The sequence below is a fragment of the Stegostoma tigrinum genome, chromosome 9 (assembly GCF_030684315.1).
Source record: "Stegostoma tigrinum isolate sSteTig4 chromosome 9, sSteTig4.hap1, whole genome shotgun sequence".
NCBI classification, from domain to species: domain Eukaryota; kingdom Metazoa; phylum Chordata; class Chondrichthyes; order Orectolobiformes; family Stegostomatidae; genus Stegostoma; species Stegostoma tigrinum.
This window is the reverse complement of record NC_081362.1, coordinates 66,093,701-66,119,521: the sequence shown is the minus strand read 5'-3', so window position 1 is coordinate 66,119,521 and position 25,821 is coordinate 66,093,701. Positions and strand designations below refer to the sequence as shown.

Sequence of the window (25,821 nt, the reverse complement as noted above, 5' to 3'; positions counted from 1 at the left end):
CAATAGCAACTTTCAAGGTGTTGATTGAAGGGGACTTCAATGATAGTAATACCACTGAATGTTAAGGGAAACGGTTAGATTCTTATTGTTGGAAATAGCTATTGCTTAGCACTTGTATGGTATGAATGTGACTTGTCACATACCAAACCTTAATATTATCCAGGTTTTGCGTCATATGGGCTCAGACACCTCAATTATCTGAGAAGAGGCAAATGAGCAAGAACTAGCAAATATTCCCAGTTCTAATCTAAGGATATGGGCATACGGCCAGTTCGGACATGAGGCAAAGTCATCGATAGAACAGCTCAATATGGTTGCGCCTAAGATATTACTCTGAGAAAATTTTAATATTGTAGAGTAAAGGGTGAGAAAAAGGCTGAAAAATGTCACCTCCCAGAGACATGTAAGTTAACGAATCTGCTCAAACAACTTAAAGGCATAGAATCTTGGAAATGTTGAATAGTTTCATCAAGAAGAAAACCATTCAGCCTTTCATGCCTGTGCCGGCTCTTTGAAAGAACGCAGCTAGTCCCACTTTCCTGTCCTTTCTGAACAGCCTGCAATTTTTGTTCAAATATTAATCCAATTCTCTTTTGAAAGCCCAAACCAGAACACACTCCACCACAGTCTCAGGCAATTTCAGGTGAGGCCAGAACTGGGGATGCTGTTTAAAAATTAAGAATTGCTGTTTTAAGATTGAGGTGAGGCAAGTATTTTTCTGTTAAAGGATTATGCAGCTTTAGAATTCTCTGAGTCAGAAGGCAAGATGGTTGAATAGTTTTAAGACTAAGGTCGATAGATTCTAATTAGGCAAGGAATCAAAGGTTATTGGGAGTATGGAATTTGAAACATTAACAGATCAGTCATGTTCATATTAAATGGCAGAACAAGATTGTCAGGCCAAATGGCCAAATTCTGTTGCTGATTCATAAATAAATTCCAAACCTGCACCTCCAGCTGCCTGAACAAATATCCTTGTGTTGCTTCTTGCTCTTAAATCAGTCACCTTAATTTGAAACCATCTACTGAATGATCCGTCTGCCAATGGGAAGTTTCACTTCAGGTACTCTGCCCAAACTCCTCATGACATTGAAATCTCATCTCAGTACTTTGAAGGACAGCAGTCCCATTTTCTGCAATCCATCAAGTTAACTGAAGTCCCTCACCTCTGGAATAATTCTCATGAATCTGTTTGCACCTGTTACAATAACTTACATACTTCTGAATGAGCAATGTCCAGAATTGGACACAGTATTTCATTTGCGCCAAACCAGTAATGCTTTTATTTAAATTCACCATGGCTTCAGAGTTATTTCGGACTTCATACCCACTACTTACAAAATCTAAATCCTATCTGAGATAATGGGAACTGCAGATGCTGGAGAATCCAAGATAATAAAATGTGAGGCTGGATGAACACAGCAGGCCAAGCAGCATCTCAGGAGCACAAAAGCTGATGTTTCGGGCCTAGGCCCGAAACGTCAGCTTTTGTGCTCCTGAGATGCTGCTTGGCCTGCTGTGTTCATCCAGCCTCACATTTTATTATCCTAAATCCTATCTGTCATGTTAACTATTTTTTCAACCTGTTCTGCCATCTTCAATAATTTCTGCACATTTTCCTTAAGATTCCTCTATTCCTGCTTCCTTTTAAAAATGAATCATTTATTTCTTACTGTATCTCATTAGCCTCCCTACCAATATATGTATCTTTTCATACTTTCCTGTATTAAGTTGACTCTAACCTCAGTCCTTCCATGCTTTCATCCCATGCTTGGTGTTGAACTCCGTAATTATTGTCCCCACAGTTCACAGTATTTTCAAGTTTGGTGTCAAGAGTAAATTTTCAATTTGTGTCCTACACACCCAAGCCTAGTTCATTATTATGGATCAAGATAAGTTGTGGTCCTAATATCAAGCCCACCTCCAATCCATCTGAGGACTGAAGCTCTCTCCCAATCAGCATCAGCAGCCACTGCTGGAACATCACATAATGTCGGCACAACATTGTGGGCTGAAGGGCCTGTTCTGTGCTGTACTGTTCTATGTTCTATAATTCCAAGGGAAGAGGCCAATGGAGCCCCAACAAAAATGTAAGTCTACTTAGGACAAAATTGGGGGCAATTCTGACTGAGGGGAATCTCATTGTGGGGTGGAATGGGGGTTGGGGAAAATCTGGGGAGGAAGTTTTTTAGGAGGCCTCTGATATGCAAATTGTGCCCTTAAAGGAGGCAACTCATTCCCCAATTGGTCATGAGTCAGCAGTTTGGACACTTGGCCTACCTAGCCAATGGTAAAATCCCAGCAGTGGCAAGAATAGACTCTTAGGGGATCATTAATTGATACAATCACAATAGAAGTGGTCATAACAGTGCATTGAGTATAGGAGTTGGGAGATCATGTTGCAGTTGTATGGGACATCCATCAGGCGACTTTGGAAAACTGTGTTCAATTCTGGTCTCCATGCTACAGGAAGGATGTTGTGAAACTAAGAAGGGTTCAGAAAAGATTTACGAGGATGTTGCCAGAGTTGGAGGGTTTGAGCCAAATAGGCCTGGACTATTTTCCCTGGAATGTCAGAGGCTGAGGGGTGACCTTATAGAGATTTATAAAATCATGGGGGGTTGGATAGGGTAAATAAGGAAGGTCTTTTCCCCAGAATGGGGCAGTCCAAAACTAGAGGGCATAGATTTAAAGTGAGAGGGGAAAGATTTAAAAGGGACCTAAGCAGCAACTTTTTCACACAGAGGGTGGTGCGTGTATGGAATGAGCTGCCAGGGGAAGTGGTGGAGGCTGGTACAATTACAACATTTAAAAGGCATCTGGATGGGTATATGAATAGGAAGGGTTTAGAGGGATACAGGCGAAATACTGGCAAATGGGACTAGATTAATATAGGATATCTGGTCAGCGTGGACATGTTGGACTGAAGGGTCTCTTTCCTTGCTGTTTCCCTCTACGGTTCTATGACTCTATAAGCAGATAAGAATCAGGCATGGTGCGGTCATGATAATGGACAATTCAATGGGCCCTGCATATGACCCTGAGGGAGAGGATAGGCTGCAGAATTCCAGCCTTTTCTTTATGTCAGTTAGTTTTGCCCAATCTTTCTCACTTTTTTTATGTACCTCAACTATACTCAAATCCACTCTGTTCTATTACAGTTTGTCTGCCTTTCTTTGATTCAAGTATGATTCAACCTATTTCACAGTTGCACCCGTTTTTATTCTGCTGCACTATTCTCTAGCCCAACAATAACCAAACACCAACTAAGACTGCCAGTTTCATGTTAGATGTAATGTTGACACATTCATGCTGCCAACTGGGTGAAGCAATCCAAATTAACTTAAATAGTGAACAAGGCTTCGAAGCTTCCAGCCTTCGAGTCAAATGAGAGTAGGCCAATAATTCCACCCATTTCATGATTTTTCACTGTTTTCTCACAGCCTACTTGCTGTAAATACGCTAAACAATTCTGAATCCAGTCAGCAAATGTTTCACAAAATCTAATTAACAATTCAGCATTAGAGAGTAGAATAGAATATCCCTTATTGTCAACATGTACTCAAGTACCTAAGTACAGGAGCACAATGAAAAGTTTGCAAGGTAGTCCCACGTTGTGCCATCGTAGGTACGAAGTACCTAGGCACAGTTTTTGGATACAAAATAGAGAAATAAAGGAAAATATAAGGGAAAAAAATTACATGACTTACAGTTAATTACAGTAATATAAAACAAATCCAAAATACTGTTTGCATTATTGAGCAAAACCTTCAGATTTGCAATGAGGCATACCTTCCTAAAGTCATTACAGTTTTAAAAATGCAGAGGACAGGAACACAAGCTGGGATATTCAAGCTTTCCCACGGATGAAGGGATGGTTTAAATGCGTTCCGTATTGCAAAGCGCTCAGAGCACATTTCGGATACTACTTTTTGTTTTATTAACTCATCTTTTTGAACAGGGATTTTTTTTGTGCTTCCCCCCCCCCCTCAGAAAAGACCTTACAATTTAAGTGCTAAAAACTAAAACTATGAACGAATAACATGTTTATTAATACGTTTAATATTACGACGATAATATTGTAATTTCGGGAGAAAAAAATTGATCTTATTCTTTAGTCGCTGATTGATTTATGTATCACTTTCAAAATGATTCTTCACGCAAAAACAGTGAGTTTTCGTTAGAGTCAGTAATTAATTTTTGGAGCGAGGTTGGTATGGTGTAAGTGGAGGGAGAGGTGTTTTTATTTCTCTTTCTGGTTGCCTATAAAACATGTGCTCCAGGTGAGGCTCGAACTCACAACCTCGGCATGGCTCACTCTGTACTGTCATATAAGTACCGCGCGCTAACCGATTGCGCCACTGGAGCTCTGACATCAACGTCCGAGAAATGTCCCATCTACCCTCGGCCCGGGGGGAGAGGGGAAGGGTGGAGACAGTTCGCTTTTCGTTCCGTTTCCTTTCCCAATCATTCCCCCCACCAACAGTCACGAGCGGCTTTCACGAGCCGCTGCTGAGCGGCGGTTATCTGCCCAGCTGCAGGCCAGGCTTCACCGTACCGCGTTCGGCCTGTAGTGGGGAGAGTCAGTCTCTCTCGTCTCCCAGGCTTCAGGCCTCTGCGAATGCAGAAGGTGGACAGACGGAGAGGAAAAATAACAAACGTTAATACCGTAACAGCGAATTTGTGGTGCTGATTCTGGAAATGTAAAATGTACCGGATTCTCAGTTGACTTTCATTTCCGGCCGCACCCCGAAAAATAAAAGGAAAAGGGGTCGGAGCGGGAAGCCGTAACTCTCGCCCCATTACAAGAGGGTGCGACACACGGTAGTCTGTAATCGAGAGAAGTGAGCACACGGGGACAGTGTGAGGAAAATAGAGTTTGCATCGGGCAAATGGAGGAGATTGCAGTGTTTCCAATAGGGGTGAGGGAGGGGGTTGCAGCGTTTCCAGTGCGGGGGGGGAGGGGGAATGAGGAGGGGGCTGCAGCGTTTCCAGTGGGGGGAAGAGGAGGCTGCAATGTCTACTATCGGGGGGGGGGGGGGGGGGAGAAGTGGCTGCAATGTGTCCAGTGAGAGGGAGGAGCGCTACACAATGCCTACAAAGTGAGCGAGCAGCTGGTAACAGTGTCAAAATTGGGGAGAAGCAGTGTGCATTGTTGAAAATGTAGGTATGAGGGTTCAGCAGTTCAGAGGAGTGGTCTGGAATGTCTACATTGGAGGGGAGAATGTGCCTGCAATGAGTGGGGGGGGGGGCTGGGTTGTCTACAATGTGGGTGAGGGCGGTCTGGCTTGTCGACAATGGATGCAGTAAGGTGGTCTACAACATCTACAAGTGGGGAGAAGGGCTCCACAATGAGGAAGGGTGTTACAGTGACAGGGGAGGGGATTGCTGTGACGACGACGGGGGGGGGGGGGGGGGGCAGCAATGCATACAATGGAGAAGGGGAGTAAGAGGGTTGCAATGTCTATAATGTGGAGGCTACTTCACTCTCTCCTCCTGTTTCGTGTCTGAGTTTTTGGCTATGAGATGATACATGACATATAATACTGCCAAGAGATAATGGGAACTGCCAATGCTGGAGAATCCGAGATAACAAAGTGTGGAGCTGGATGAACACAGCAGGCCAAGCAACATCTTAGGAGCACAAAAGCTGACGGTTTGGCCCTTGACCTAGGCCCGAAATGTCAGCTTTTGTGTTTCTAAGATGCTGCTTGGCCTGCTGTGTTCATCCAGCTCCACACTTTGTTATCTCTGTAATACTGCCAAGCCTGTTGACAGTAGGATGTGGCATTCCAAGAGAAACCAAAGAAGGTTTGTTTTGTGTAACAGATTTATAACATCAAAAGTAGGCCATTCAACCCATTTGATTGTAATAGAGCCATTCAATCTCATCCAATCCCAAGTTTTGGTCTGTAACCCTGTGGTATATGAATTGTAGATGTGGTGAGGGTTTTTGCCTCTTGTGAACCTTTTAAGCAGAGTTCTAAATCTGTATCACCCACCGGTGAAAGATAAATGCTTTTCAATACAGGAGGCCATTTCCAGAGTGCATTGTGTAAGCCAATTCACACCTTAACAGTCTAACTAACATTGAGAGAGAAGTTCTGTCCATTAAGATAAAAGGACTTTACTTGGAAGAAGCTAACCAATGTGTTTCAGTTTTCTAAGGTGTGAGTTCAGTAAACCTCCATGTGTACTCTTAAGTCTTCCCTGAGGTCTCACAAAGGGCTAACATGTAACTCAGATGCAATTTGTAATACAGCTATTCAGGTTATCAAGACTGAGTCTCTCTTGTGTCCAAAAACTTTGTGGGCATTCTTCTCCTTTGATATCAGCAATTTAGACTAATATCATTTAGAAGGATTGGTGCAGTGAATCTAACTACAACATATCAGCTGATACTGGTGGAAATTAGCACAACATACTATGGCAGCAACACGTGGGCACCATTCTCATATATAAAATGCTAACAATGGCGGTCTTCTGAAGAAACTTTCAGCCCTACGAAAGCCACTGACATCCAAGGACGAAAAAGAACAAAATCATTCCAGTAAGAAAATCAAATGAAATAAGAAAAATTTGGCAACTTAAAAGTACGCAGAGCCGGTAAGCTTCTGTGAAGGCAGCAAACTGATAATTTAAAAAGGCTGCTGAAGCATTAACAGTACTAAGCCTGTGCGTAGAAGTTGGAAACTTCATAATGGTGGAAAATACTGAAAAAAACTAAAGACCACAAAAGTCTCATCACAGCTAAAAATCATAAAGCTGAATATTTAGTGCAATTGATAGCTAACACCTGAAGTTACTTCCTTTGATGAAAGGTGAAAGTTCTCAAATTAACAAAATATCTAGCCTGAGAAGCTAAAAGACTCAAGTTGCTATATTTAGGAATTAAGCATCATTATAATCACTTAAATGTGTTGGCAACACAGCAGAAAAAACACTCTTTAAACTTAAAGTAATTGTGAAGGGATTTACTTAAGAAAACTGGGCATAAACATTCAACGATTTATGTTCACTGTTGGTATCTTCTCATACTATTTCTTTGCTTCGCATATTTTCTTTTTGATTTCCGTCTGAAATTCCTATATCATGTCTGATTATCAATTGTATTGTCTACTTGACATCTGTCATAGACACATATCTACTACATCTCTTACCTTCTACTTCTGTGACACAGAGAGAATTACATTCATATACCATACCTTTCCCCCATCATAGGAATAAACCTAAACTCTCTCTTCTCATCTCTTACACATCTTGTCTTTTTAGAACGATGTCATTCGTGTAATGTTACTTGTTGATGTAGTTTCTCCCAAAGTAAATCCCTTCACAATTACCACATTAAGTTTTATTTGCTAGCGTCTGTCCATTTCATCAGTCTACGTTCTCCTGAACTTCGTTATTATCCTGATGACTATTTACTAATGTTGCTATGTTTTGTATCAAATCACAAAGTTTGAAATTGTTCTCCTGATACCCAAATCTAGATAATTTTACCAAACAAGAAAGCAATTACTAAACCCCAGAACATCCACAAATACTTGCCTCTAATATTAAAATAAATCCATTCACTATTAATCTCTAATGGCTATACCTTGGCTAATTACATACCATCCCTTTATTGTCATTTACTTTTTTTGATTAAGTCTGTTATGTAGAACTTGTATCAAATGTGTTTTGTTGTATGTCCAGATACACACAACTACTGCATTACCTTCATTAACCTTCTCCACTGTTTCATCAAATAATTCAGTCTGGTTTGTCAGGCACTACTTCAGTAAATCTCTGCTGGATGTCATTTTTAATTTGGATCTGGCCAATGTTGTCAAGGAGACTTTCCAACCATTGATATCTGGTCTGTAGTTGTATGCATACATTTCGGAACAGGACTGTAAAATTTATCACTGTCCAGTCCTCTCGCTGACATCACACACGGAACCATAGAGAACTGAAAGATTGTGGTCAGAACATCTGTTGTCTCACGGCTGAGAGTATCCTTTCTGGTCTGAGAGACTTGTTCATTTTGAGTGATGGCAACTTTTTTTAAAAAAAAACTGATAGTAGGAACTGTCGATGCTGAAGTCAGAGGTAACACAGTATGGAGCTGGAGGAGCACAGCAGGCCAGGCAGCATCAGAGTAGGAGAACGTTGACGTTTGGGGTCGGTACCCTTCTTCAGAAGGGTCTCTGTTTTTCTTTAATGCTTCTCATTTCCATCTTTACCCTCATCTTTCTGTACCCGATTTCCTCGAGGCAGAATTCACAGGGCCCCAGGCCACGTTTGAAGAAATACATGGTTTTTCTCAGGTTTGTAAGGACAATGCATACTTAGGACTTGCGATAATCATGTGACCCGTGTGCTGTAGCTTTCTATAAAATACGTAGCCCTTAACTATTCCACATGCAGCAGCGTACTCCTAATTGTGGGACTATTTGGTAAGGTGGCGACTGCTGGAAGTTTATGTCTCGAACACGGGCACCTTGTTGAAATTTATTCCAGGTTCTTCTAAAAGGCCAGCCTTCTCCCCAGCTTATAAATTTCCAATCAAAAGCGTTTACCAGGGCCCACCCCTCGTCGTGGTCAATAAAGCGAGTCTGAAATCACTTGCCCCTGCTTCTGTGTGAATTTCAAAGATCACCACCAGGACTTGCTGCGCCAAAGGTATGTAATAATATCTCACAACAGGCTGCTTAGGAAAATAGGCAGGGAGTTATTACGATGCATTGGGTAAGATGATATCAAGACTTGCATGTTATTTAATATTTCTCAGGTGCTAACATCACTAAACTCACGATATCCAAACGATGGGGCTGTTTTACAACGTTAACAAATGGATCGAAGAAAACAAGAAGTATTTCAACCCCCCGGTCTGCAATAAGCTCATGTAAGTCACTTTCCCGGGCGTGCCTTTCCTGAAGGGGCACGATGTGGAGGTGCCGGCCTTGGCCTGGGATGGACAAGGTCAGAAATCACACGACACCAGGTTATAGCCCAACACAAAGTTTTCATTAATGGAGAATCTTTGATCTTTTATTCGTAAATTCTGTCTCTGATACTGCCTGTCTCACCTGAAGAAGGACTGAGGCTCCGAAAGCTTGTGTTCCCAAATAAACCTGTTGGGTTTTAACCTGCTGTCGTGTGACTTCTGACCTTTTCCAGGATGGGGAAAGCAGTGAGTGAGTGGAAGTTGAATATTTGAAGCAAGTGCCCAGTGCGATCCTATTTTGCCTGCCGCCGGTCCCACTTGACCGCTCCTTTGCATTTAGCAGGGATTCTCCAATAATCGTTAGCAGTTTTCGGCCCCTTTGAAAGACAGGCCTTGACATTAAACCTTCGATGTTGGTTTATAAAAGACGCTAGGCGTGTAGTTATGGAATGATTTTGACAGTAAAGACTGGAAAAAGCTTGGATTTCCTCTAAGTCTTAGTTTTGCTACCGTTTTTCAGGCACGCATTGGTTACAAAAGCATTTGCCCTCATAATATTCCTTAATTCTGAACTCAGTTCGTAACTCGGTACCTACAGCCTGAATATTTAAGTCTTATCATAGAGCGTGAAGAATGTCACAGAAAATTGTAACACACTAAATAATGGGATGTTGCAAACTGTGCCACATTCAATATCACTGGGAAGCCTCTTCTAGGGATGCCTAACCTGAAGAAGTTACCCTCCTCCCTCCGGAAAAACCTGAGGGGAGCTCTCTTCCACTGCAGCTCTCTTGTAATCTCTTCGGCCTTGAAACTGCTCGACCACGTCCTGAAGCAAACCAGGTACTACAGCCACACCACCTTTTAGTACCTGCCTATGGAACCGATCATCCCCAATTTACTGACCTATCCTCTCCCCACCTACACTCACCTTTACTGGCTCCATCCCCGCCTCTTTAACTTGTCTGTCTCCTCTCCACCTATCTTCTCCTCTATCTTCGATCCACCTCCCCCTCTTTCCCTATTTATTTCAAAACCCCCTTCCCCCTCTTCCATTTCTGATGAAGGGTCTCGGCCTGAAAAATCAGCTTTTGTGCTCCTCTGATGCTGCTTGGCCTGCTGTGTTCATCCAGCTCTACACCTTGTTATCTCTTTGCTCAGTGACAGCATGTTCACTGCTGAGTTAGCAACATATCAATTCCAATCCTGCTGCTCCCTCTAAAGAATATAGTGTGGCACTTAAGTGAAGCACAGGTGTACTTGTAAGAGTGCTGCATCCTTAGTGAAGGTAGTTTTTGGATAAGACATTAAGTTAAAGCCCATTTGTCTTTGCAGGCAGAATAACAGAATCTTAGCACAATTTAAAGAAGGCAAGGGCAGTTATCTTTGCAATTCTTGAGGGCTACTATGCTTCCCCTTGGCGTAATACTAACTACACATTAAGTTTGGAACATCTGAGATTGTGAAGGATGAGTTATTTTCTTTAATTAGAAATTAACAAGTTATTTTGATATCATCCATCTAAGTTGCATTTCACAAGAATTGGGAGGAACATTGAAGTAGTGAAGATGAAAAGTAAACTTTTATCTAGTAAAATACAGGTGCAAGCTCCTTTACCAAGTAGATAGATTCAGAAACAACTGGGTCAAATGATCATTGAAGATTACTTGAAAGAGCTGATACAATGACGGAAAGGATACATTGTCATAACATTATTTATTAGTGCATTAAATTGATCATGTAAATCAATGCTCACTAAAACAACATCATTATCGTGATGCATATTTTAACATGTTACTTCTGAATTACTTTTTCAAATCTGAATTCTTTTGGCTAATACTATTCTTATAATAATGTTTTTCAGGCACAGTGGCCAGTTAAAAGTTATGTTTGTTGGAGGACCTAATGAAAGGAAAGATTACCACATAGAAGAGGGAGAAGAGGTAAAGCATAATTATTCAGTGTTCACTGTACATACAGGAATATAAGAGATCAGAAAGTATTCAATTTCCTTCTCGTTCCACTTTATTTGAAGTGGAATTTAAGTGTGAACCTATCCCACTCCTGTATTCACCCAACACTCTCACCAGGGGTCAAAATGGCTTTTGTACTCCTGAGGGTTTTTGCGATCTTCTTGAGGGCTACATTTTGATTTTCAGAAACTTTCTGTTTATTCTCTCTAACTCTTCCTTTGGCTGATCTGTCATTTAGTGATGATATCTTCTGTATTTATGCTGCTCTGTGGGCCATTTGGACTTGCAGGGCAGAATCAGAAGCATTCAACAGGACATAGCAGCGGGAGTAGGCAATTCAGTCTCTTGAGCCTGCTCAACCATTTAATATAATTATGGTTGATCTTATCTTGGCCTTAACTCCATATTCCTGTCTGCTCCCCTTAACCCTTAGACAATTACTAACTAAAAATCTGTCTATCTGCTCCTTAAATTTATTCATGTCTCGACATCCTTTGTACTCTGAGATGGTGAATTTCCCAGATTAACACCCTTTGAGTGAAATAATTCCTCCATATCTGAGATAATGGGAACTGCAGATGCTGGAGAATCCAAGATAACAAAGTGTGGAGCTGGATGAACACAGCAGGCCAAGCAACATCTCAGGAGCACAAAAGCTGACGTTTTGGGCCTCGACCCTTCATCAGAAAAGGGGGATGGGGAGAGGATTCTGAAATAGGGAGAGAGGGGGAGGTGGACCAAAGATGGATAGAGGAGAAGATAGGTGGAGAGGAGAGTATAGTTAGGGAGAGGATAGGTCACTCCAGCGGAGGACGGACAAGTCAAGGGGGCGGGATGAGGCTAGTAGGCAGGAGATGGAGGTGCGGCTTGAGGTGGGAGGAGGGGGTAGGCGAGAGCAAGAACAGGTTAGGGTGCTGGGGATGAGCTGGGCTGGTTTTGGGATGCACTTGGGGTAGGGGAGATTTTGAAGCTGGTGAAATCCACATTGATACCATTAGGCTGCAGGGTTCCCAAGCAGAATATGAGTTACTGTTCCTGCAACCTACAGGTGGCATCATTATGTCACTGCAGGAGGCCCAGGATGGAATTGTCGTCACTCCCCTTCCCATTCCTTAGATGACATGTCCATCCTGGGCCTCCTGCAGTGCCATAATGATGCCACCCGTAGTTTGCAGGAACACTGGAGCTGATGCCGGGACAAGAGGTAAATAAAGGAAAAGAGAAGAAAAGTAGTCAGAACGAATGAGCCCTGGTTCAGGAGTCATATTTGATGACATGTCAAATTTACCTGCTTATCAGTTAGCTAGGTATTTACTTTTCTTTTTAAAGTCACACTGGTCAGACAAGTTGTAGTGCGACTTTGTGAGCAGGTGGGTCTTGAACCCAGACTTGCTGGTCTAGAGGAAGGGACACTATCAGTCTACCACAAGAACCATCATCTAAGCAGTCTCTTCTTGCCAGGTTTCCCTTGGCAACCACCACCAACCTGCCCCACCCCCAGTCACCACCTTTCCAGTCACTTGCCGCCTTCTTGATATTTTTCTGATTGCTCGCACCCATCATTCATTTTGCCTGTGATTTTGCTATTGAGTACTTATCCACATGAGTACTTCCCAGAACACTGAATGGAAACAGGCATTTTAAACTGTTTTTAATCACCCTCTAAATTAGGTTTGCTGAGACTATTTGCAACACTCAAACTCCTTGCTCAGCTGATGATGGAGGAATGGCATGATATCAGTTGAGTTGGGCACAGGCAAATACTAAACCTCAGGCATTTGTGCTACTTTTGTTTTCACCTTTTCTGTGCACTCACTGCAAGTTGTGATGTGGATATTTACAGATATTATATATTAACCCAAAATTTTAGGTTGCTTGCCTAATATTAAGCAGTTTGAAACAACTGTTTTGACATACACAAATACATCAGATCAGAATATTTGCTAAATGTTTAAGAAAATATTGACCAACAAGATTTCAACATCAACACAATCAGCAAAATGGGTTAACAGCTAGTAAATGATTAAATAATTTCACTCCACCATTACAGGTTAACCTGTAAATTTTTTTAATTCACTTTTTTGTAAGCTATTTTCTGCTCAGAATTGAGCCTTTTGCCCCTTGTATTGCACCATCTCTTTGGACTGTCATACATTTACTGCTCAGAGATGAATATTGCAATACACTGCTCACACAGACATTAACTTAAACTATCTGGAAACAAACCAATAGAAATTGGATGGGTAAAATACAATATATCCTCTGCAGCAAATACAGTAATCACTTTAAAACTGGATGGCATGAAAATTAACATTTTTTCTGGATTTTTTAATGAAAATGTTGTAATTGCCATGTATTGTTGTGTTTGTTGATACTTGAAACTATAATGCTGGTAAATAAAATAAGTTTTAAGAATTACTGATAAAAGATCTATTTTGCCAATGCTAAATGTTAGGTATCATCTAACTGGTGCATTCTCCATACACTGTTCACTGCTGTTAAATTATCAAACTGGTAGGATTCTTGGCAGTGTGGCAAAAAAGAGTGATCTTGGGGTTCGCAGCCATAAGTCCCTCAAAGTTCCTACCCAAGTTGATAGGGTTGTAAATAAGGCTTTCGTTAGCAGGGGAATTGAGTTTGAGCCATGAGCTTATGCTGCAGTTCTATAAAACCCTGGTTAGACCACACTTGGAATATTGTGTTAAGTTCCAGTCACCTCATTATAGGAAGGCTGTGCAAGCTTTGGAGAGGAGATTTACCAGGATGCTGCCTGGACTGGAGGGCAGGTCTAATGAGGAAAGGTTGAGGGAGATAGGGCTTTTCTCACTGGAGCAAAGAAGGATGAGCGGTACTTGATAGAGGTGTACGAGATGATGAGAGTCACAGATAGTGGATAGCCTGAGACTTTTTCCCAGGCTGAAAATGACTATTACGAGGGCATAAGTTTTTAAGGTGATTGGAGGAAGGTATAGGGGAGATGTAAGAGGTATGTTTTTACAGAGAAAGTGGTGGGCATGTGGAACATGCTACAGACAGGTAGTGGAGTCAGATACTTTAGAGACTTTTAAGTGACTCTTGGATAGGCACATGGATGATGGCATAATGTAGGGTAGTTTGATCTTAGTAGGATAATAGGTCAGCACAACATCATGGGCTGTAGGGCCTGTATTGTGCTATGTTCAGGCAGGAATTTTTCATAGAATCCCTACACTGTGGAAACAGGCCCTTCAGTCCAACAAGCCCACGCTGATCCTCAGAATCCCACGCAGGCCTGGGTCTCTGGCGCTGTGAGGCAGCAGTGCTAACCACGGAACCACCGTGCCGCTCCAGTTTTCCAGTTAAATATTGGAAGACTGAAGCCACTGTTTTCATTCGCTGGTCCAAACTCCATTTCATGTTTCTGGTTGAGATAAAACAGTCTGCTTTCAAACTTGGTTTCACATTTAAATCGCTAAATGACCTAACGTCATTCGTCATTCCACAGTATTGCCCCTCACAGCATTTTTCCAACAGATTGCTGGTTGGTCTCCCACATTTTACTCTCCAAAAACTTGAAGTCATCCAAAGCTCTGCTGTTCTTTTCTTAACTTAGAGCAAGACCTGATCCTTTTTTCTCCTGTGCTCATTGATTCACATTGAGTTCTAATCCAGCAACATTGTGACTTTAAAATTTTCACCCTTGCTCTTGAGCCCTCTGTGGTACTGTTCTTCTCTATCTCTGTGATCTCCTACAGCTCCACAGATCTCATGTATCTGTGCTTTTCTAATCCTAGCTTCTCGTGCATCCCAGTTTTAATTGCCTCTCTATTCATGGCCATTCCTTTAGTTGCATTAACCCCAAGTGCCTGAATTCCCTCTAAACTGATGTGGTCCACATTATTTTTCTTCTGTAATACACTCCTTTAAATGAACCTCTTTAACCAAACATTTGGTTGCCTGACCTAATTACTCCATATGTGACTTACTGTCCCACTTGGTTTTAAAATAGATAATCCATTGAAGCTCCTTGGGGCATTTCATTACATGAAAGATATGGAACATGGAATAGCACAACACACAGGAACAGGTCCTTCAGCCTACGATGTTGTGCTGAAAATGATACCAAATTAAACTAATCCCTCCTGCCTGCCCTTCGCTCATATCCCTCCATTCCTTGCATATTTACATGCTTATTTAATAGTATCTTAAACGCTCCCATCATATCTGCCTCAGCACCACCCCGGCAATGTGTTCCAGACTCCCACGATTCTCGGGTTTTAAAAAAAACAAAACCACATCAACAACTTTCCCCTCACATCTCCTTTGAACTTTGCCCCTCTCCCCTTAAATGCCTACCCCCTTTTTTTAGACATTTCAACTCTGGGAAATAAAGATTCTGAACATTAATTTTATCTATGCATCTCATAATTTTATAGATTTCTATCAAGTCTCCCCTCAGCCACTGCCACTCCAGAGAAAACAACCCATGTTTTTCTACCCTCTCCTTATACTTTGTACCCTTGTACCTGGCAGCATCTGGTAAACCTCTTCTGCACCCTGTCTAGAGCCTCCACATCCTTCCTGCAATACGGTGAGCAGAACTGAATGCAATACTCTTAAATTTGGCCTAACTAAAATTTTATAAAGCTGCAACCTGACTCTAGTACTCAATTCCCCGACTAATAAAGGCAAGTATGCCATACACTGCCTTTAGCATCCTATCTACTTGCATGACCACTTCTGGATGTGAACCCCAAGATCGTTCCCTATATCAATGCCGTTCAGGGTCCTACCATTAACTGTACACGTCCTTAACGTTTAATCTCCGAAAGGTCAGCACCCTACACTTACACGGATTAAATGCCAACTACCATTTCTCTGCCCATATCTGCAACTGATCTATATCCCGCTGTATCCTTTGACAACTTTCTATACTATCCATGACCTCACTGATCTTTGTATTGTCTGCAAACTTACTAATCCACCAATGTACATTCTCATCCAAGAAATTTATATATATATATTTACAAACAACAGAGGTCCCATTATAGATCCCTGCAGAACACCACGAGTCACGGACCTCCCACCAGAAAAACATCCTTCCACCACTGCCTTCTACGGACAAGCCAGTTCTGATTCCATGCAGCCAAGTCACATGGATCCAATGCGTCTTAATCTTCTGGGTGAGTCTACCATGAGGGACCTTGTTGAAAGCTTTACTAAGATCCATGTAAACAACATCCACTGCTCTAGCCTCGTCAATTATCTTTGTTACCTCCTTGAAAAATTCAATCAAGTGAGTAAGATATGACCAGCCTGCACAAAGCTATGCTAACTGTCCCTAATTAGGCCATGATTTTCCAAATGTGCATAAATATTATTCCTCAGAATTCTCTCCAATAGCTTCCCTACCGCCGGTGTGTGAGACTCACGGATCTATAGCTTCCTGGAGTTGTTGTTATTTAGAAGAACAGTGCTCACTGTCATTTACATGCAAATTGGTCAGCAACTGCCAACAAATGAATGTGAAAAGATGAACATTGCTAGAAATTGCTTGCTCCTCTAACAGCAGTGTCATGTACCTGGTTCACTACTTAAAAGTATTGAATAATGTACAATCCCTGTACCTAGTATTCAGAGATAGGATTTCATCTCATGAGTTGAGTTTCAAGCAAGAGTCAAATTCGACTCAAGCCATTAACTCCATTTCTCTGTCTACAGATGACACTAGACCTGCTGAGTTTCTCTAACACTCAGTTTTTATATCAGTAAAAGTTATGGCTTGTCTACAATACCCTTGTGACACCATGGAGAATCTTAATGTTTCTCAAACAACCAGTCTCCAGTGAAAATTAACTTTAATAATTATGGGTCTGATGCCTTCAGTCTTTAATTTTTGTTTTTTTTAAGCTGAATTGATTTTGACTTAAATATTCTAAACTCCTCCTCATCTCAATTCTAAAGGGTTGTCCCTTCATTCTGAGGCTGTGCCCTTGGGTCCTAATCTCTCCTACTGATGGAAACATCTCCTCCATGACTAATCTATCAAGGTTTTGATGAGATTTCGTCCTCATCCTTCTAAAATCTATTGAGTATAGATTCAGAGACCTGAACCGCTTAATGAAAAGCAGGATATTTCTTGTAAACCTCCTCTGGACCCCTCTAATGACAACACATCCGTCCCTAGATAAGAGGCACAAAACTGCACACACTGTTCCAAATTGGATTTGATTTATTATCACATGCATTTTGTTACTAAATACAGTGAAAAGTGTTCTATGGTGTCACCATTCTCTGGTGGCCTCTTAAAACACAGAAAACTAAACCAAAACACAAAATATAAAGGCAGAAAAATAAAAAGTAAAGAAAAAGTGTTCAATTACAGCCCTTGTTGTTAATTGCTCCGCAATGGGACATGGGTCTGGTAGTCAGGCAGAAGTTCCCTTTGCTGTGCCACTGCTGGAATGAAAGTTGCCACTCTTCTGTGCCATGTAGCCTCCACTGATGCCCTCACCCCTATGAGTCCTTGCTGGATCTCACCAATGCAAACGCCGCAAATGCTGCTGGGTACCGCAAACTTAGCAGAATCCACCAGGAGCTTAAACTTCCTCTGACACCACCTCTTCAAGTCAGCGCTGACCCCATTCTAGTCGGCGCTGGGCTAGCACAAGTTAGTGCTGGGTCCACTTTCTGCCACCAGTGTCGTCATCGTGACCAAATGTGGTCTGACCTCATTCTTGTGCAGCCTCAGCAGTGCATCCCTGCTTTTGTATTCGAGCACCTCTGAAAATGAATGCTAACATTGTATTTGTGTTCCTAACTGCCAACTAAACCTACATGTTGACATTAGACAATCCTGAACTAGGAATCATAAGTCCCTGAGGTAAGAAGGTGTAGAGCTGGATGAACACAGCAGGCCAAGCAGCACCATAGGAGCAGGAAAGCTAACGTTTCCGGCCTAAACCCTAGGGTCTAGGTCCGAAACATCAGCTCTCCTGCCCCTATGATGCTGCTTAGCCTGCTGTGTTCATCCAGCTCTACACTTTGTTATCTCAGATTCCCCAGCATCTGCAGTTCCTACTACCTCAAGTCCCTTTTAAGCTTCAGATTTATGAAGATTTTTCTTCATTGAAAAAATAGCCTATGCTTCTGTTCTTTCTCCAAAAGTGCATCGTCCATAATCACTTCTTTGCCGACTGTTCTAGCCTGTCCAAATCCTTCTAGCCTCCCCACCTCCTCTACATTATCTGTCCTTCCATATAACTTTGCGTCATCTGCAAACTTAGCACCAATGCCCTCAGATCTTTTTGTCCAGATCATTAATATCTAACATCATAGTTGTACCCCTATGGAGTCCCTGCATTCCACACTGTAGGGAACCTAATCTTAAAAAAAAAAATCTCCAATCATCACTGGCTGCTGTCCTGAATAAAATCCCTTTGTCCTCACTTTCTGCCTTCTGCCAGTCAGCTAATTCTCTATCCATGTCAGTACCTTGCCCCTAACACAATGAGCTCTTATTTAGCAGCCTTCTATCCAATACCTTGTCAAAGGCCTTCTGGAAATAAGAGGCTGGAAATAATGAGACTGTGTGGCTCATTAATTACAATTGATATGGTTGAAAAGTGTCGTTTCTGGCCACATTCATACAGGTCTAAGGTGACTTTTAGGGTAGCACAGTAAATGATTTTCTAATCACGGTCAGTCAACAAGCAAAATACCATAGGAAGTTCATAGATAATTACTAGCGTAGCGAATGGCTAATGTTGCTGTTCACCACCGAAAGCAAAGTCCAAGCCAGCATTTGTTCTACAATCGCTGTAACCAGCTGTCAACATGAAGCAATGCTTCTTTATGAGAATACTGCAATCCAAAAGTGTGATTGGGACAAGGTTACACAACACTACAGCTTCGCATTGTAAAACTGTGATCCCTCATCCACTTTTTAGTTCAGTGAGTTAATTTCAAATGAAGCTTTCATGACCTTTGCTTGGAAGTTTTGGACTCGAGGTCTCTGTCATCAAACAACTTGCACGAGCTCATTGGTCCATAATTTCTTACCTGACACATTGTCAGCAATTCAGTTCTACAGATTTGTTTGCCCTCGGCTATTTCCACCAGTATGACTGTTCTTCATGTGAAAACCTGTGGCACTTTGTTTTAAATGTGGAGGGCATCATAGACAAGCATAATCGTATTGTTATGCAAGGTCCTAACATATACATTTCTTATGAAATGTCATTAGATATGGGCACAAATTGGGAATCCTTAATTGGTTTTCCTATCGCACTCAGTTTTCTAATGGATTCAATTGGGCTTTGTAGGGAGTGCTGCTTTGTTTATTGTTCAGAGATAACAAGGTGTGGAGCAGGCCAAGCACCATCAGAGGAGCAGGAAGACTGACATTTCAGGCCTAGACCCTTCTTTAGAAAATTATTGTTCACCTGGTTCTGACACTGGGCTTAGTGGAAGGTGGTGGTCGAAAACACAGGAGGCAGATGCATCAGAGGCAAAGAAAACTCTGATTTTATTGAAAAAACAAGCAAATTAAATATATTTACAGGAAAATGGGGAAGTGAATATCAAACCTGACTATTACTGACTGAGACCTTTCTCACAGTTAACCTGGCCCCCACTTAAGCCTCGCAGCCAGGACTTGACACAGTGGGTTTAATAGTTGCTGTGAATGCTTGCTACCTAATGGTTTATAGAGAGAGGGAGAGAGAGAAATTATTTGTTAACCCAAAGTCCTACCCCTCTTCCCTTCCTTAGGGATGCCTTACACTGTTTGCCCCAAACCCCTCCTTCCCTTATCTGAGACTAACCAAGCTGGGTTAGAGGGTCTCGATGACCTGAGGCTCACTTCTGAGTAAAAATGCGATTTCGACTGGTTCTTGCCGCAGCTGGGGCTCTGTGAAGGACCACGAGTGCTGCTAACAGTCAGTCTTGTGATATTTGCTGATGTGGTTAGGCACGTTGGACCTAATGGTGAGTACCTTTCTCTTTTTTGGTGGTCCTTGCAAGCAGGTTTTGTCTTGGATGGTGGTGGGTGTTACTGGTGTTGCCCCGATTGATGTCTTATGGTTCCAGATACTTTCTGTCACCTCGAGACATTGAGTGGACGTTTGTGGTTGGTTGATGGTGTTCGGTGGTTGTGAGGGTTGCTCTTGGTGTGGAGGGTTTGCGGGGTCCTTGACTCTGAGACATCTGCGTGAACTTTTCTCTCTATCAGTAAGTCTGACTGACCACCTTTCCCTTCCTTGCGGTTTTGGCTCAAGGACTCCTTTGCATGTGAGGCCTGCTCCTTGTTGGGACCCTGAAGCTCGTCTCGTAAACCATTCACACCAGGCACACGCAGATCTCACTGCAGACCTAGTTTGAATCAGGGCTCATTGCTGGTATTGTAGTGCACTGGATTGGGGCCCCCAGTTATGTCCAGTTGCAGGCTCCCTTATCTCCAGCCAAATCTGTTTTTGGCTGCCGAGATATTGTTCCTTCTCTCGGGGTTGAATGAACTTCCTGATCATTGGAAGAGGTGTGATCAGAGATAATGGAAACTGCAGATGCTGGAAAATCTGAGATAACAAGAATCCCCCTAGTCCTCATGTACCATCCCACAAACATCCGGATACAATGCATCATCCTCTGACACTTCCGCCATCTACAATCTGACCCCACCACCCAAGACATTTTTCCATCCCCACCCTTGTCTGCCTTCCGGAGAGACCACTCTCCGGGACTCCCTTGTCTGTTCCATACTCCCCTCCAACCCCACCACACCCGGCACTTTCCCCTGCAACCGCACCAAGTGCTACACTTGCCCCCACACCTCCTCCATCACCCCCATCCCAGGCCCCAAGATGACTTTCCATATCAAGCAGATGTTCACCTGCACATCTGCCAATGTGGTGTACTGAATCCACTGTACCTGTTGTGGCTACCTCTACATTGGGGAAACCAAGCGGAGGCTTGGGGACCGCTTTGCAGAACACCTCCGCTCGGTTTGCAATAAACAACTGCACCTCCCAGTCGTGAACCATTTTAACCCCCCCTCCCGTTCCTTGGACGACATGTCCATCCTGGGCCTCCTGCAGTGCCATAATGACGCCACCCGAAGGTTGCAGGAACAGCAACTCGTATTCTGCTTGGGAACCCTGCAGCCCAAAGGGATCAATGTGGACTTCACAAGCTTCAAAATCTCCCGTCCCCCCACTGCATCCCAAAACCAGCCCAGCTCATCCCCGCCTCCCTAACCTGTTCTTCCTCTCACCTATCCCCTCCTCCCACCTCAAGCCGCACCTCCACTTCCCACCTACTAACCTCATCCCACCTCCTTGACCTGTCCGTCCTCCCCGGACTGACCTATCCCCTCCCTACCTCCCCACCTATACTCTCCTGTCCACCTATCTTCTCCTTTATCCATCTTCGGTCCGCCTCCCCCTCTCTCCCTATTTATTTCAGAACCCTCTCCCCATCCCCCTCTCTCTGATGAAGGGTCTAGACCCGAAACATCAGTTTTTGTGCTCCTAAAATACTGGAGGAGGTGTGAATGGTTTTTCAATTAAGGTAAATAGTTTTGATCATTTGGAATGCCCAGTATTTCCCTTGGGTGGGTAAGCTTTGCATTGTATTGTAATGTTTTTGCATCCAAAGGTGAAACGGGTTTACACGTAGTACAATAGTGTGGAATGTTCGGTATTTCTGTGTCTGAGCGCTGGTCGGAAATTGAATGCCTTTGTACCTCTGTAGGCTCCAGAAGGTCTGAAGTTGTTAGTTTCCTGCAGTCTGGCTTCTGTTGTTTTAAACTGAGGCATGAATGGGTGTCTTTCTTTAGTTTTATGAGCTAATCTCTGTTCCAGACATCTGTCCCTGGATTTGCATATTAACCAATCCATCCCACCCAGCCTTTTCCTGGCTCACTTGAGGCCCATGGTTTTTTTGAGTCCAATGGTTCAGTGAATTTTGGTCCTATGTAACTTCCACAATCTTGCATCTTCAGAGAGTTTTAGTCCAGGGTATATCCATAAACTGAGATAACAAGATAACAAAATGTGAGGCTGGATGAACACAGCAGGCCGAGCAGCATCTCGGGAGCACAAAAGCTGACGTTTCGGGCCTAGACCCTTCATCAGATGATGTTGTTATCTTGGAATTCTCCAGCATCTGCAGTTCCCATTATCTCTGATACTATCAACTGAGATAACAAGGTGTAGAGCTGGATGAACACAGCAGGCCAAGCAGCATCAGAGGAGCAGGAAGGCTGACGTTTCAGGCTTAGACCCTTCTAGGCCTGAAGCGTCAGCCTTCCTGCTCCTCAGATGCTGCTTAGCTTGCTCTGTTCATCCAGCTCTACACCTTGTTATCGCAGATTCTCCAGCATCTGCAGTTCCTACTGTCTCTATATCCATAAACTGCTGGGAATTTTTGTCTCACCTTACAGCTTAGGTCAACAAATTCAGTACAGAGCGAAGATCAAAACTGAGACCTCCCTTTTTTTAGTAGATAGTGTGATATACTGATGAATTTATGCAGCCAGAGTTGTGTGTAATACTAATTCTGATCAATGACAAATTATGAAGCCCAAATACTATCACATGCTACTTGTGGATAAGGAATTGTTGATAATGCATGTTATTCCAACTCAAGAGGTCCCTACAAATCGAAACAAATTTTTCTAAAACGATCCCAGAATTTTTACCTCTGCAAATATGTCTGGGAATCCATTCCAGTATAAATTCTGTTTGTGTGAAGAAGTTTTTCTTGCTGTTAGTGTTAATTTTATCTCTTTGCCAGTTCAAACTTTGCTGCCTTAAACATCTATTGCAGTTTAATTTTAAAGTGTTATTCCGGATGTAACATTTACATTCCGTTCACTAACTTGTAAATGTCTACAACAGCACAATACAGATACCTGTTCAGGCAATGACACGTACATTTCTGTCATTTTTCTTCATAACCAGTTCCTCTAGCATAATTTCACAATACTTTTCCACACTGTTTCCAATGTTTGACTATTTCTCATGCAGCTTAATGACCTGTATACAGGACTGAAGGTATATCTCAAACAGAACATTATGCAGCTTGGTGATCAGCTCTCTGTCTTGGGATGCATTGTTTTGGTTCTTTTTCACTTGTTGGTCTGACTGAGGAGCTTATTGAGCTCTTTGAGTCATTTTAACATTGAGTACATTTTGAAAAACCTATATTTCCTTCCTATGTCATATACTTTACATTGAGCTTTAAGTGTCAGCAGTTGTCATTGTCCGTTCCATTTAAATGCTTTGAATGACTCATTCTATTATTTCTGAGCTTCCCCTGATACTTATTTGGTGTAATCTGCAAATTTGGCTCATTTGGGTTCGGCTTCAGAATGATCAGTGGGTTAACTTAGATGAAGTAATTGTCACATCACTGATTCCTAACGTAACCAACCCAATACATTTCACCCAACCAACATATTTTATCTTAGAAACACCTAGGGTGCAACTTTCCTTTTTTTGGAGGTGACGAGAAAGGGAAATAGTTGAGCCAGTTGGCCCTGGAGAGAAACTTGCACTCTTCTCAACACCTCACTAAGTTCTAGGTGAGCATGTCCTTGGACAAACATCTTGACCTCTCACTAATGATTATTCTTCAGTGGTCCCATTAATGGCTATGTGAGAGCTTCAACTTGCCATCTCCCAAATCATCAGCTTCCCCAGTGGGTAAACAAAGTGGTTAGTTTCCTGAATGATATTCACACCCCTGCCTTTGCCTTTGAACTTCCTCTCCCCATTACCCCACTCTACAAAAATGTTATAAAAGGTATTTAATTTCTTGCTGCTAGAAGGCCAGCAGAGTAAACTTGGGGATTCAGATGCTTGCAGCCCATGCTGACCTGTCAACTCATAAAGAGCTGATCTGTCGGCAGTTGGCACTACATTTTCTTGGTGCTGGGAGTGACATCTTGAATGCCATCCAATGTGCTCTCCTTGACACTCAAAGAAACCATGGGAACGTTCTCCTCCTGTTTTCTATTCTTGGTCCACTTTCTTACTCAATATAATCTTGTTTTACCATAGCCTTTTGTGAAGCAAAATAGATATTTGTTGTACTGATCAGGTATGTGTTTCAATTACTTTTTCTTTAGTTGTTTTACCAGTGCCAGGGTGACATGTGCCTGAAGATCATAGAGAAAGGAAAACATAAAGATGTGCACATTCGAGAAGGAGAGGTAAGTGGAGTTTCTTTTGAATTTTTCTGTTTTAAAACATTCCTTTTTACATTTGTTAGAGAAGTCCAATAATTATTGTCCAATCCAATGGGATGAATCTGAGTTAAGATAGATCGGGAAAATATTCAGTGTTAGTACTATTTGGGAAGTAAAACAGTTCCTGAGGAAACATGCACTCCTTCCACTACCCTGCAAAAGGACAGTCCTAACAAACAACCTCTACTTTCCAATAAAAACAGAAAGAATTGCAATCTACTTTCCAATACTTGAACAATTCCTGAGTGGCCTTATCAAATAATAAAGAAATAATCTACATGATGAGAAAAGCTTGAAGCATTGGTGGGGGGGGAGGGGGAGAAAGTAAAGCTTTGTCAAAGAGGTGGCTTTTTTAGGGGGTCCTTCCAGGAGAAGTGATGGAATGGAGATAACAAAGTGTGGAGCTGGATGAACACAGCAGGCCAAACAGCATCTTAGGAGCCAGGCCAAACAGCATCTTAGGAGCACAAAAGCTGACATTTCGGGCCCGGACCCTTCATCAGAAAATTCAGCTTTTGTGCTCCTCGGATGCTGCTTGGCCTGCTGTGTTCATGCAGCTCCACACTTTGTTATCTCGGATCCTCCAGCATCTGCAGTTCCCATTATCTCTGATGGAATGGAGAATTCTTTGTACCTGTGAATGAAAGCTCAGATTGAAGTCCTGTAGATGAAATAACATTTCTCAGTTGAAATGATGAATATTTAAGGAATGGCAATTACTGAAGCACTGATAGACAGGCTGAAAGTATCGAAGAGGTGGTCTCTCCTCTGCCACTAGTAATGTTTTAATTCTGGTGATGAGAACGAACATCATTGAAAGTACGTTTAGAAATGGAAACAGAAGGATGCAACTGAGAACTAAAGGTAAAATTGTCATAGTCTTACCAGACCATAAGGCTGCTGACTCATCAGTCAGGAAAGAATTTAATCTGACTGTCACCACAGCTGAAGGCAAAGATGGAGAAGGAGAGTCTTTGATGGAAACCTCAGCCAGTGTAGGAATTGAACCAACACTGTTGGCATCACTCTGCATTGCAAACCAGCCAACTGAGACAATCATTATTTTCCTTTCCCACCCCAACCCCAGATGTTTTTGCTACCAGCTCGAATACCTCATTCCCCTCAGCGACAGGCAAACACGATGGGGCTGGTCTTTGAAAGGACAAGGCTGAAGACAGAGTTAGATGGACTCAGGTAAAGTAAGATTCAAAATTCATGGATCCTCTAGTTGAAGAAAAACTAATGGAATATTATTAAAGAGTGAACCACTATGAAGTCCAGCCAGATTATGAATGCTTTTACTGGCAACCCATTAATTGCCAATTTTTAAAACTAATTTCAATTTCTCATTTGCTGTACGGGGTTGGAACTGATGTTTTGTGTATTCTCACAGCAGCTAACTTGAATTAGAAATTCAGTAGTATAACCGATGTATTACTATAAGCTATACTGTTACACCTCTGGCTTATAAAACCCCTTGTACTGCAGAACCTCAGTTCCACCCACTGTCAATAGCTACAGTGGCACAGTTGAGATGGGATGTAGTTGAATAAGTAGTGTAGTGGTTCACAGGAGATAGATTAGCATTGATAAGGAAATAATTAGAATTAAAAATACATTTTATTATCCTATGTACTGAAGCACAGGATTGTGGTGAAAACTGTACAATGTCACCATTCCCGGCGCCATTT

At 42.3% G+C, this 25,821-nt stretch overlaps 1 protein-coding gene, 1 long non-coding RNA gene and 1 other non-coding gene across 4 annotated transcripts in view; 1 reads left to right on the top strand and 2 right to left on the bottom strand.

Annotated features, from left to right (window-relative positions):
* Positions 1-8,695, bottom strand: part of LOC125454771 (uncharacterized) — a 111,607-nt gene extending 102,912 nt beyond the window's left edge. The window contains exon 1 of the long non-coding RNA XR_007248090.2: positions 7,718-8,695. This is a non-coding gene — a long non-coding RNA (uncharacterized LOC125454771). The remainder of the gene's footprint in view (positions 1-7,717) is intronic.
* trnai-uau (transfer RNA isoleucine (anticodon UAU)) lies at positions 4,276-4,368 on the bottom strand. The gene is given in 2 exon segments: positions 4,276-4,311; positions 4,331-4,368. It is a non-coding gene; the product is annotated as a tRNA-Ile (tRNA).
* Positions 8,493-25,821, top strand: part of haao (3-hydroxyanthranilate 3,4-dioxygenase) — a 31,846-nt gene continuing 14,517 nt past the window's right edge. Inside the window, exons 1-6 of one of the 2 annotated variants that reach the window (XM_048535962.2) lie at positions 8,493-8,664; positions 8,774-8,887; positions 10,794-10,872; positions 15,933-16,064; positions 24,011-24,094; positions 25,218-25,324. In XM_048535962.2, the coding sequence (XP_048391919.1) occupies positions 8,808-8,887; positions 10,794-10,872; positions 15,933-16,064; positions 24,011-24,094; positions 25,218-25,324 (482 nt within the window). In that variant the 5' untranslated portion in view covers positions 8,493-8,664; positions 8,774-8,807. The remainder of the gene's footprint in view (positions 8,665-8,773; positions 8,888-10,793; positions 10,873-15,932; positions 16,065-24,010; positions 24,095-25,217; positions 25,325-25,821) is intronic. The other variant, XM_048535963.2, reaches the window with a different exon arrangement.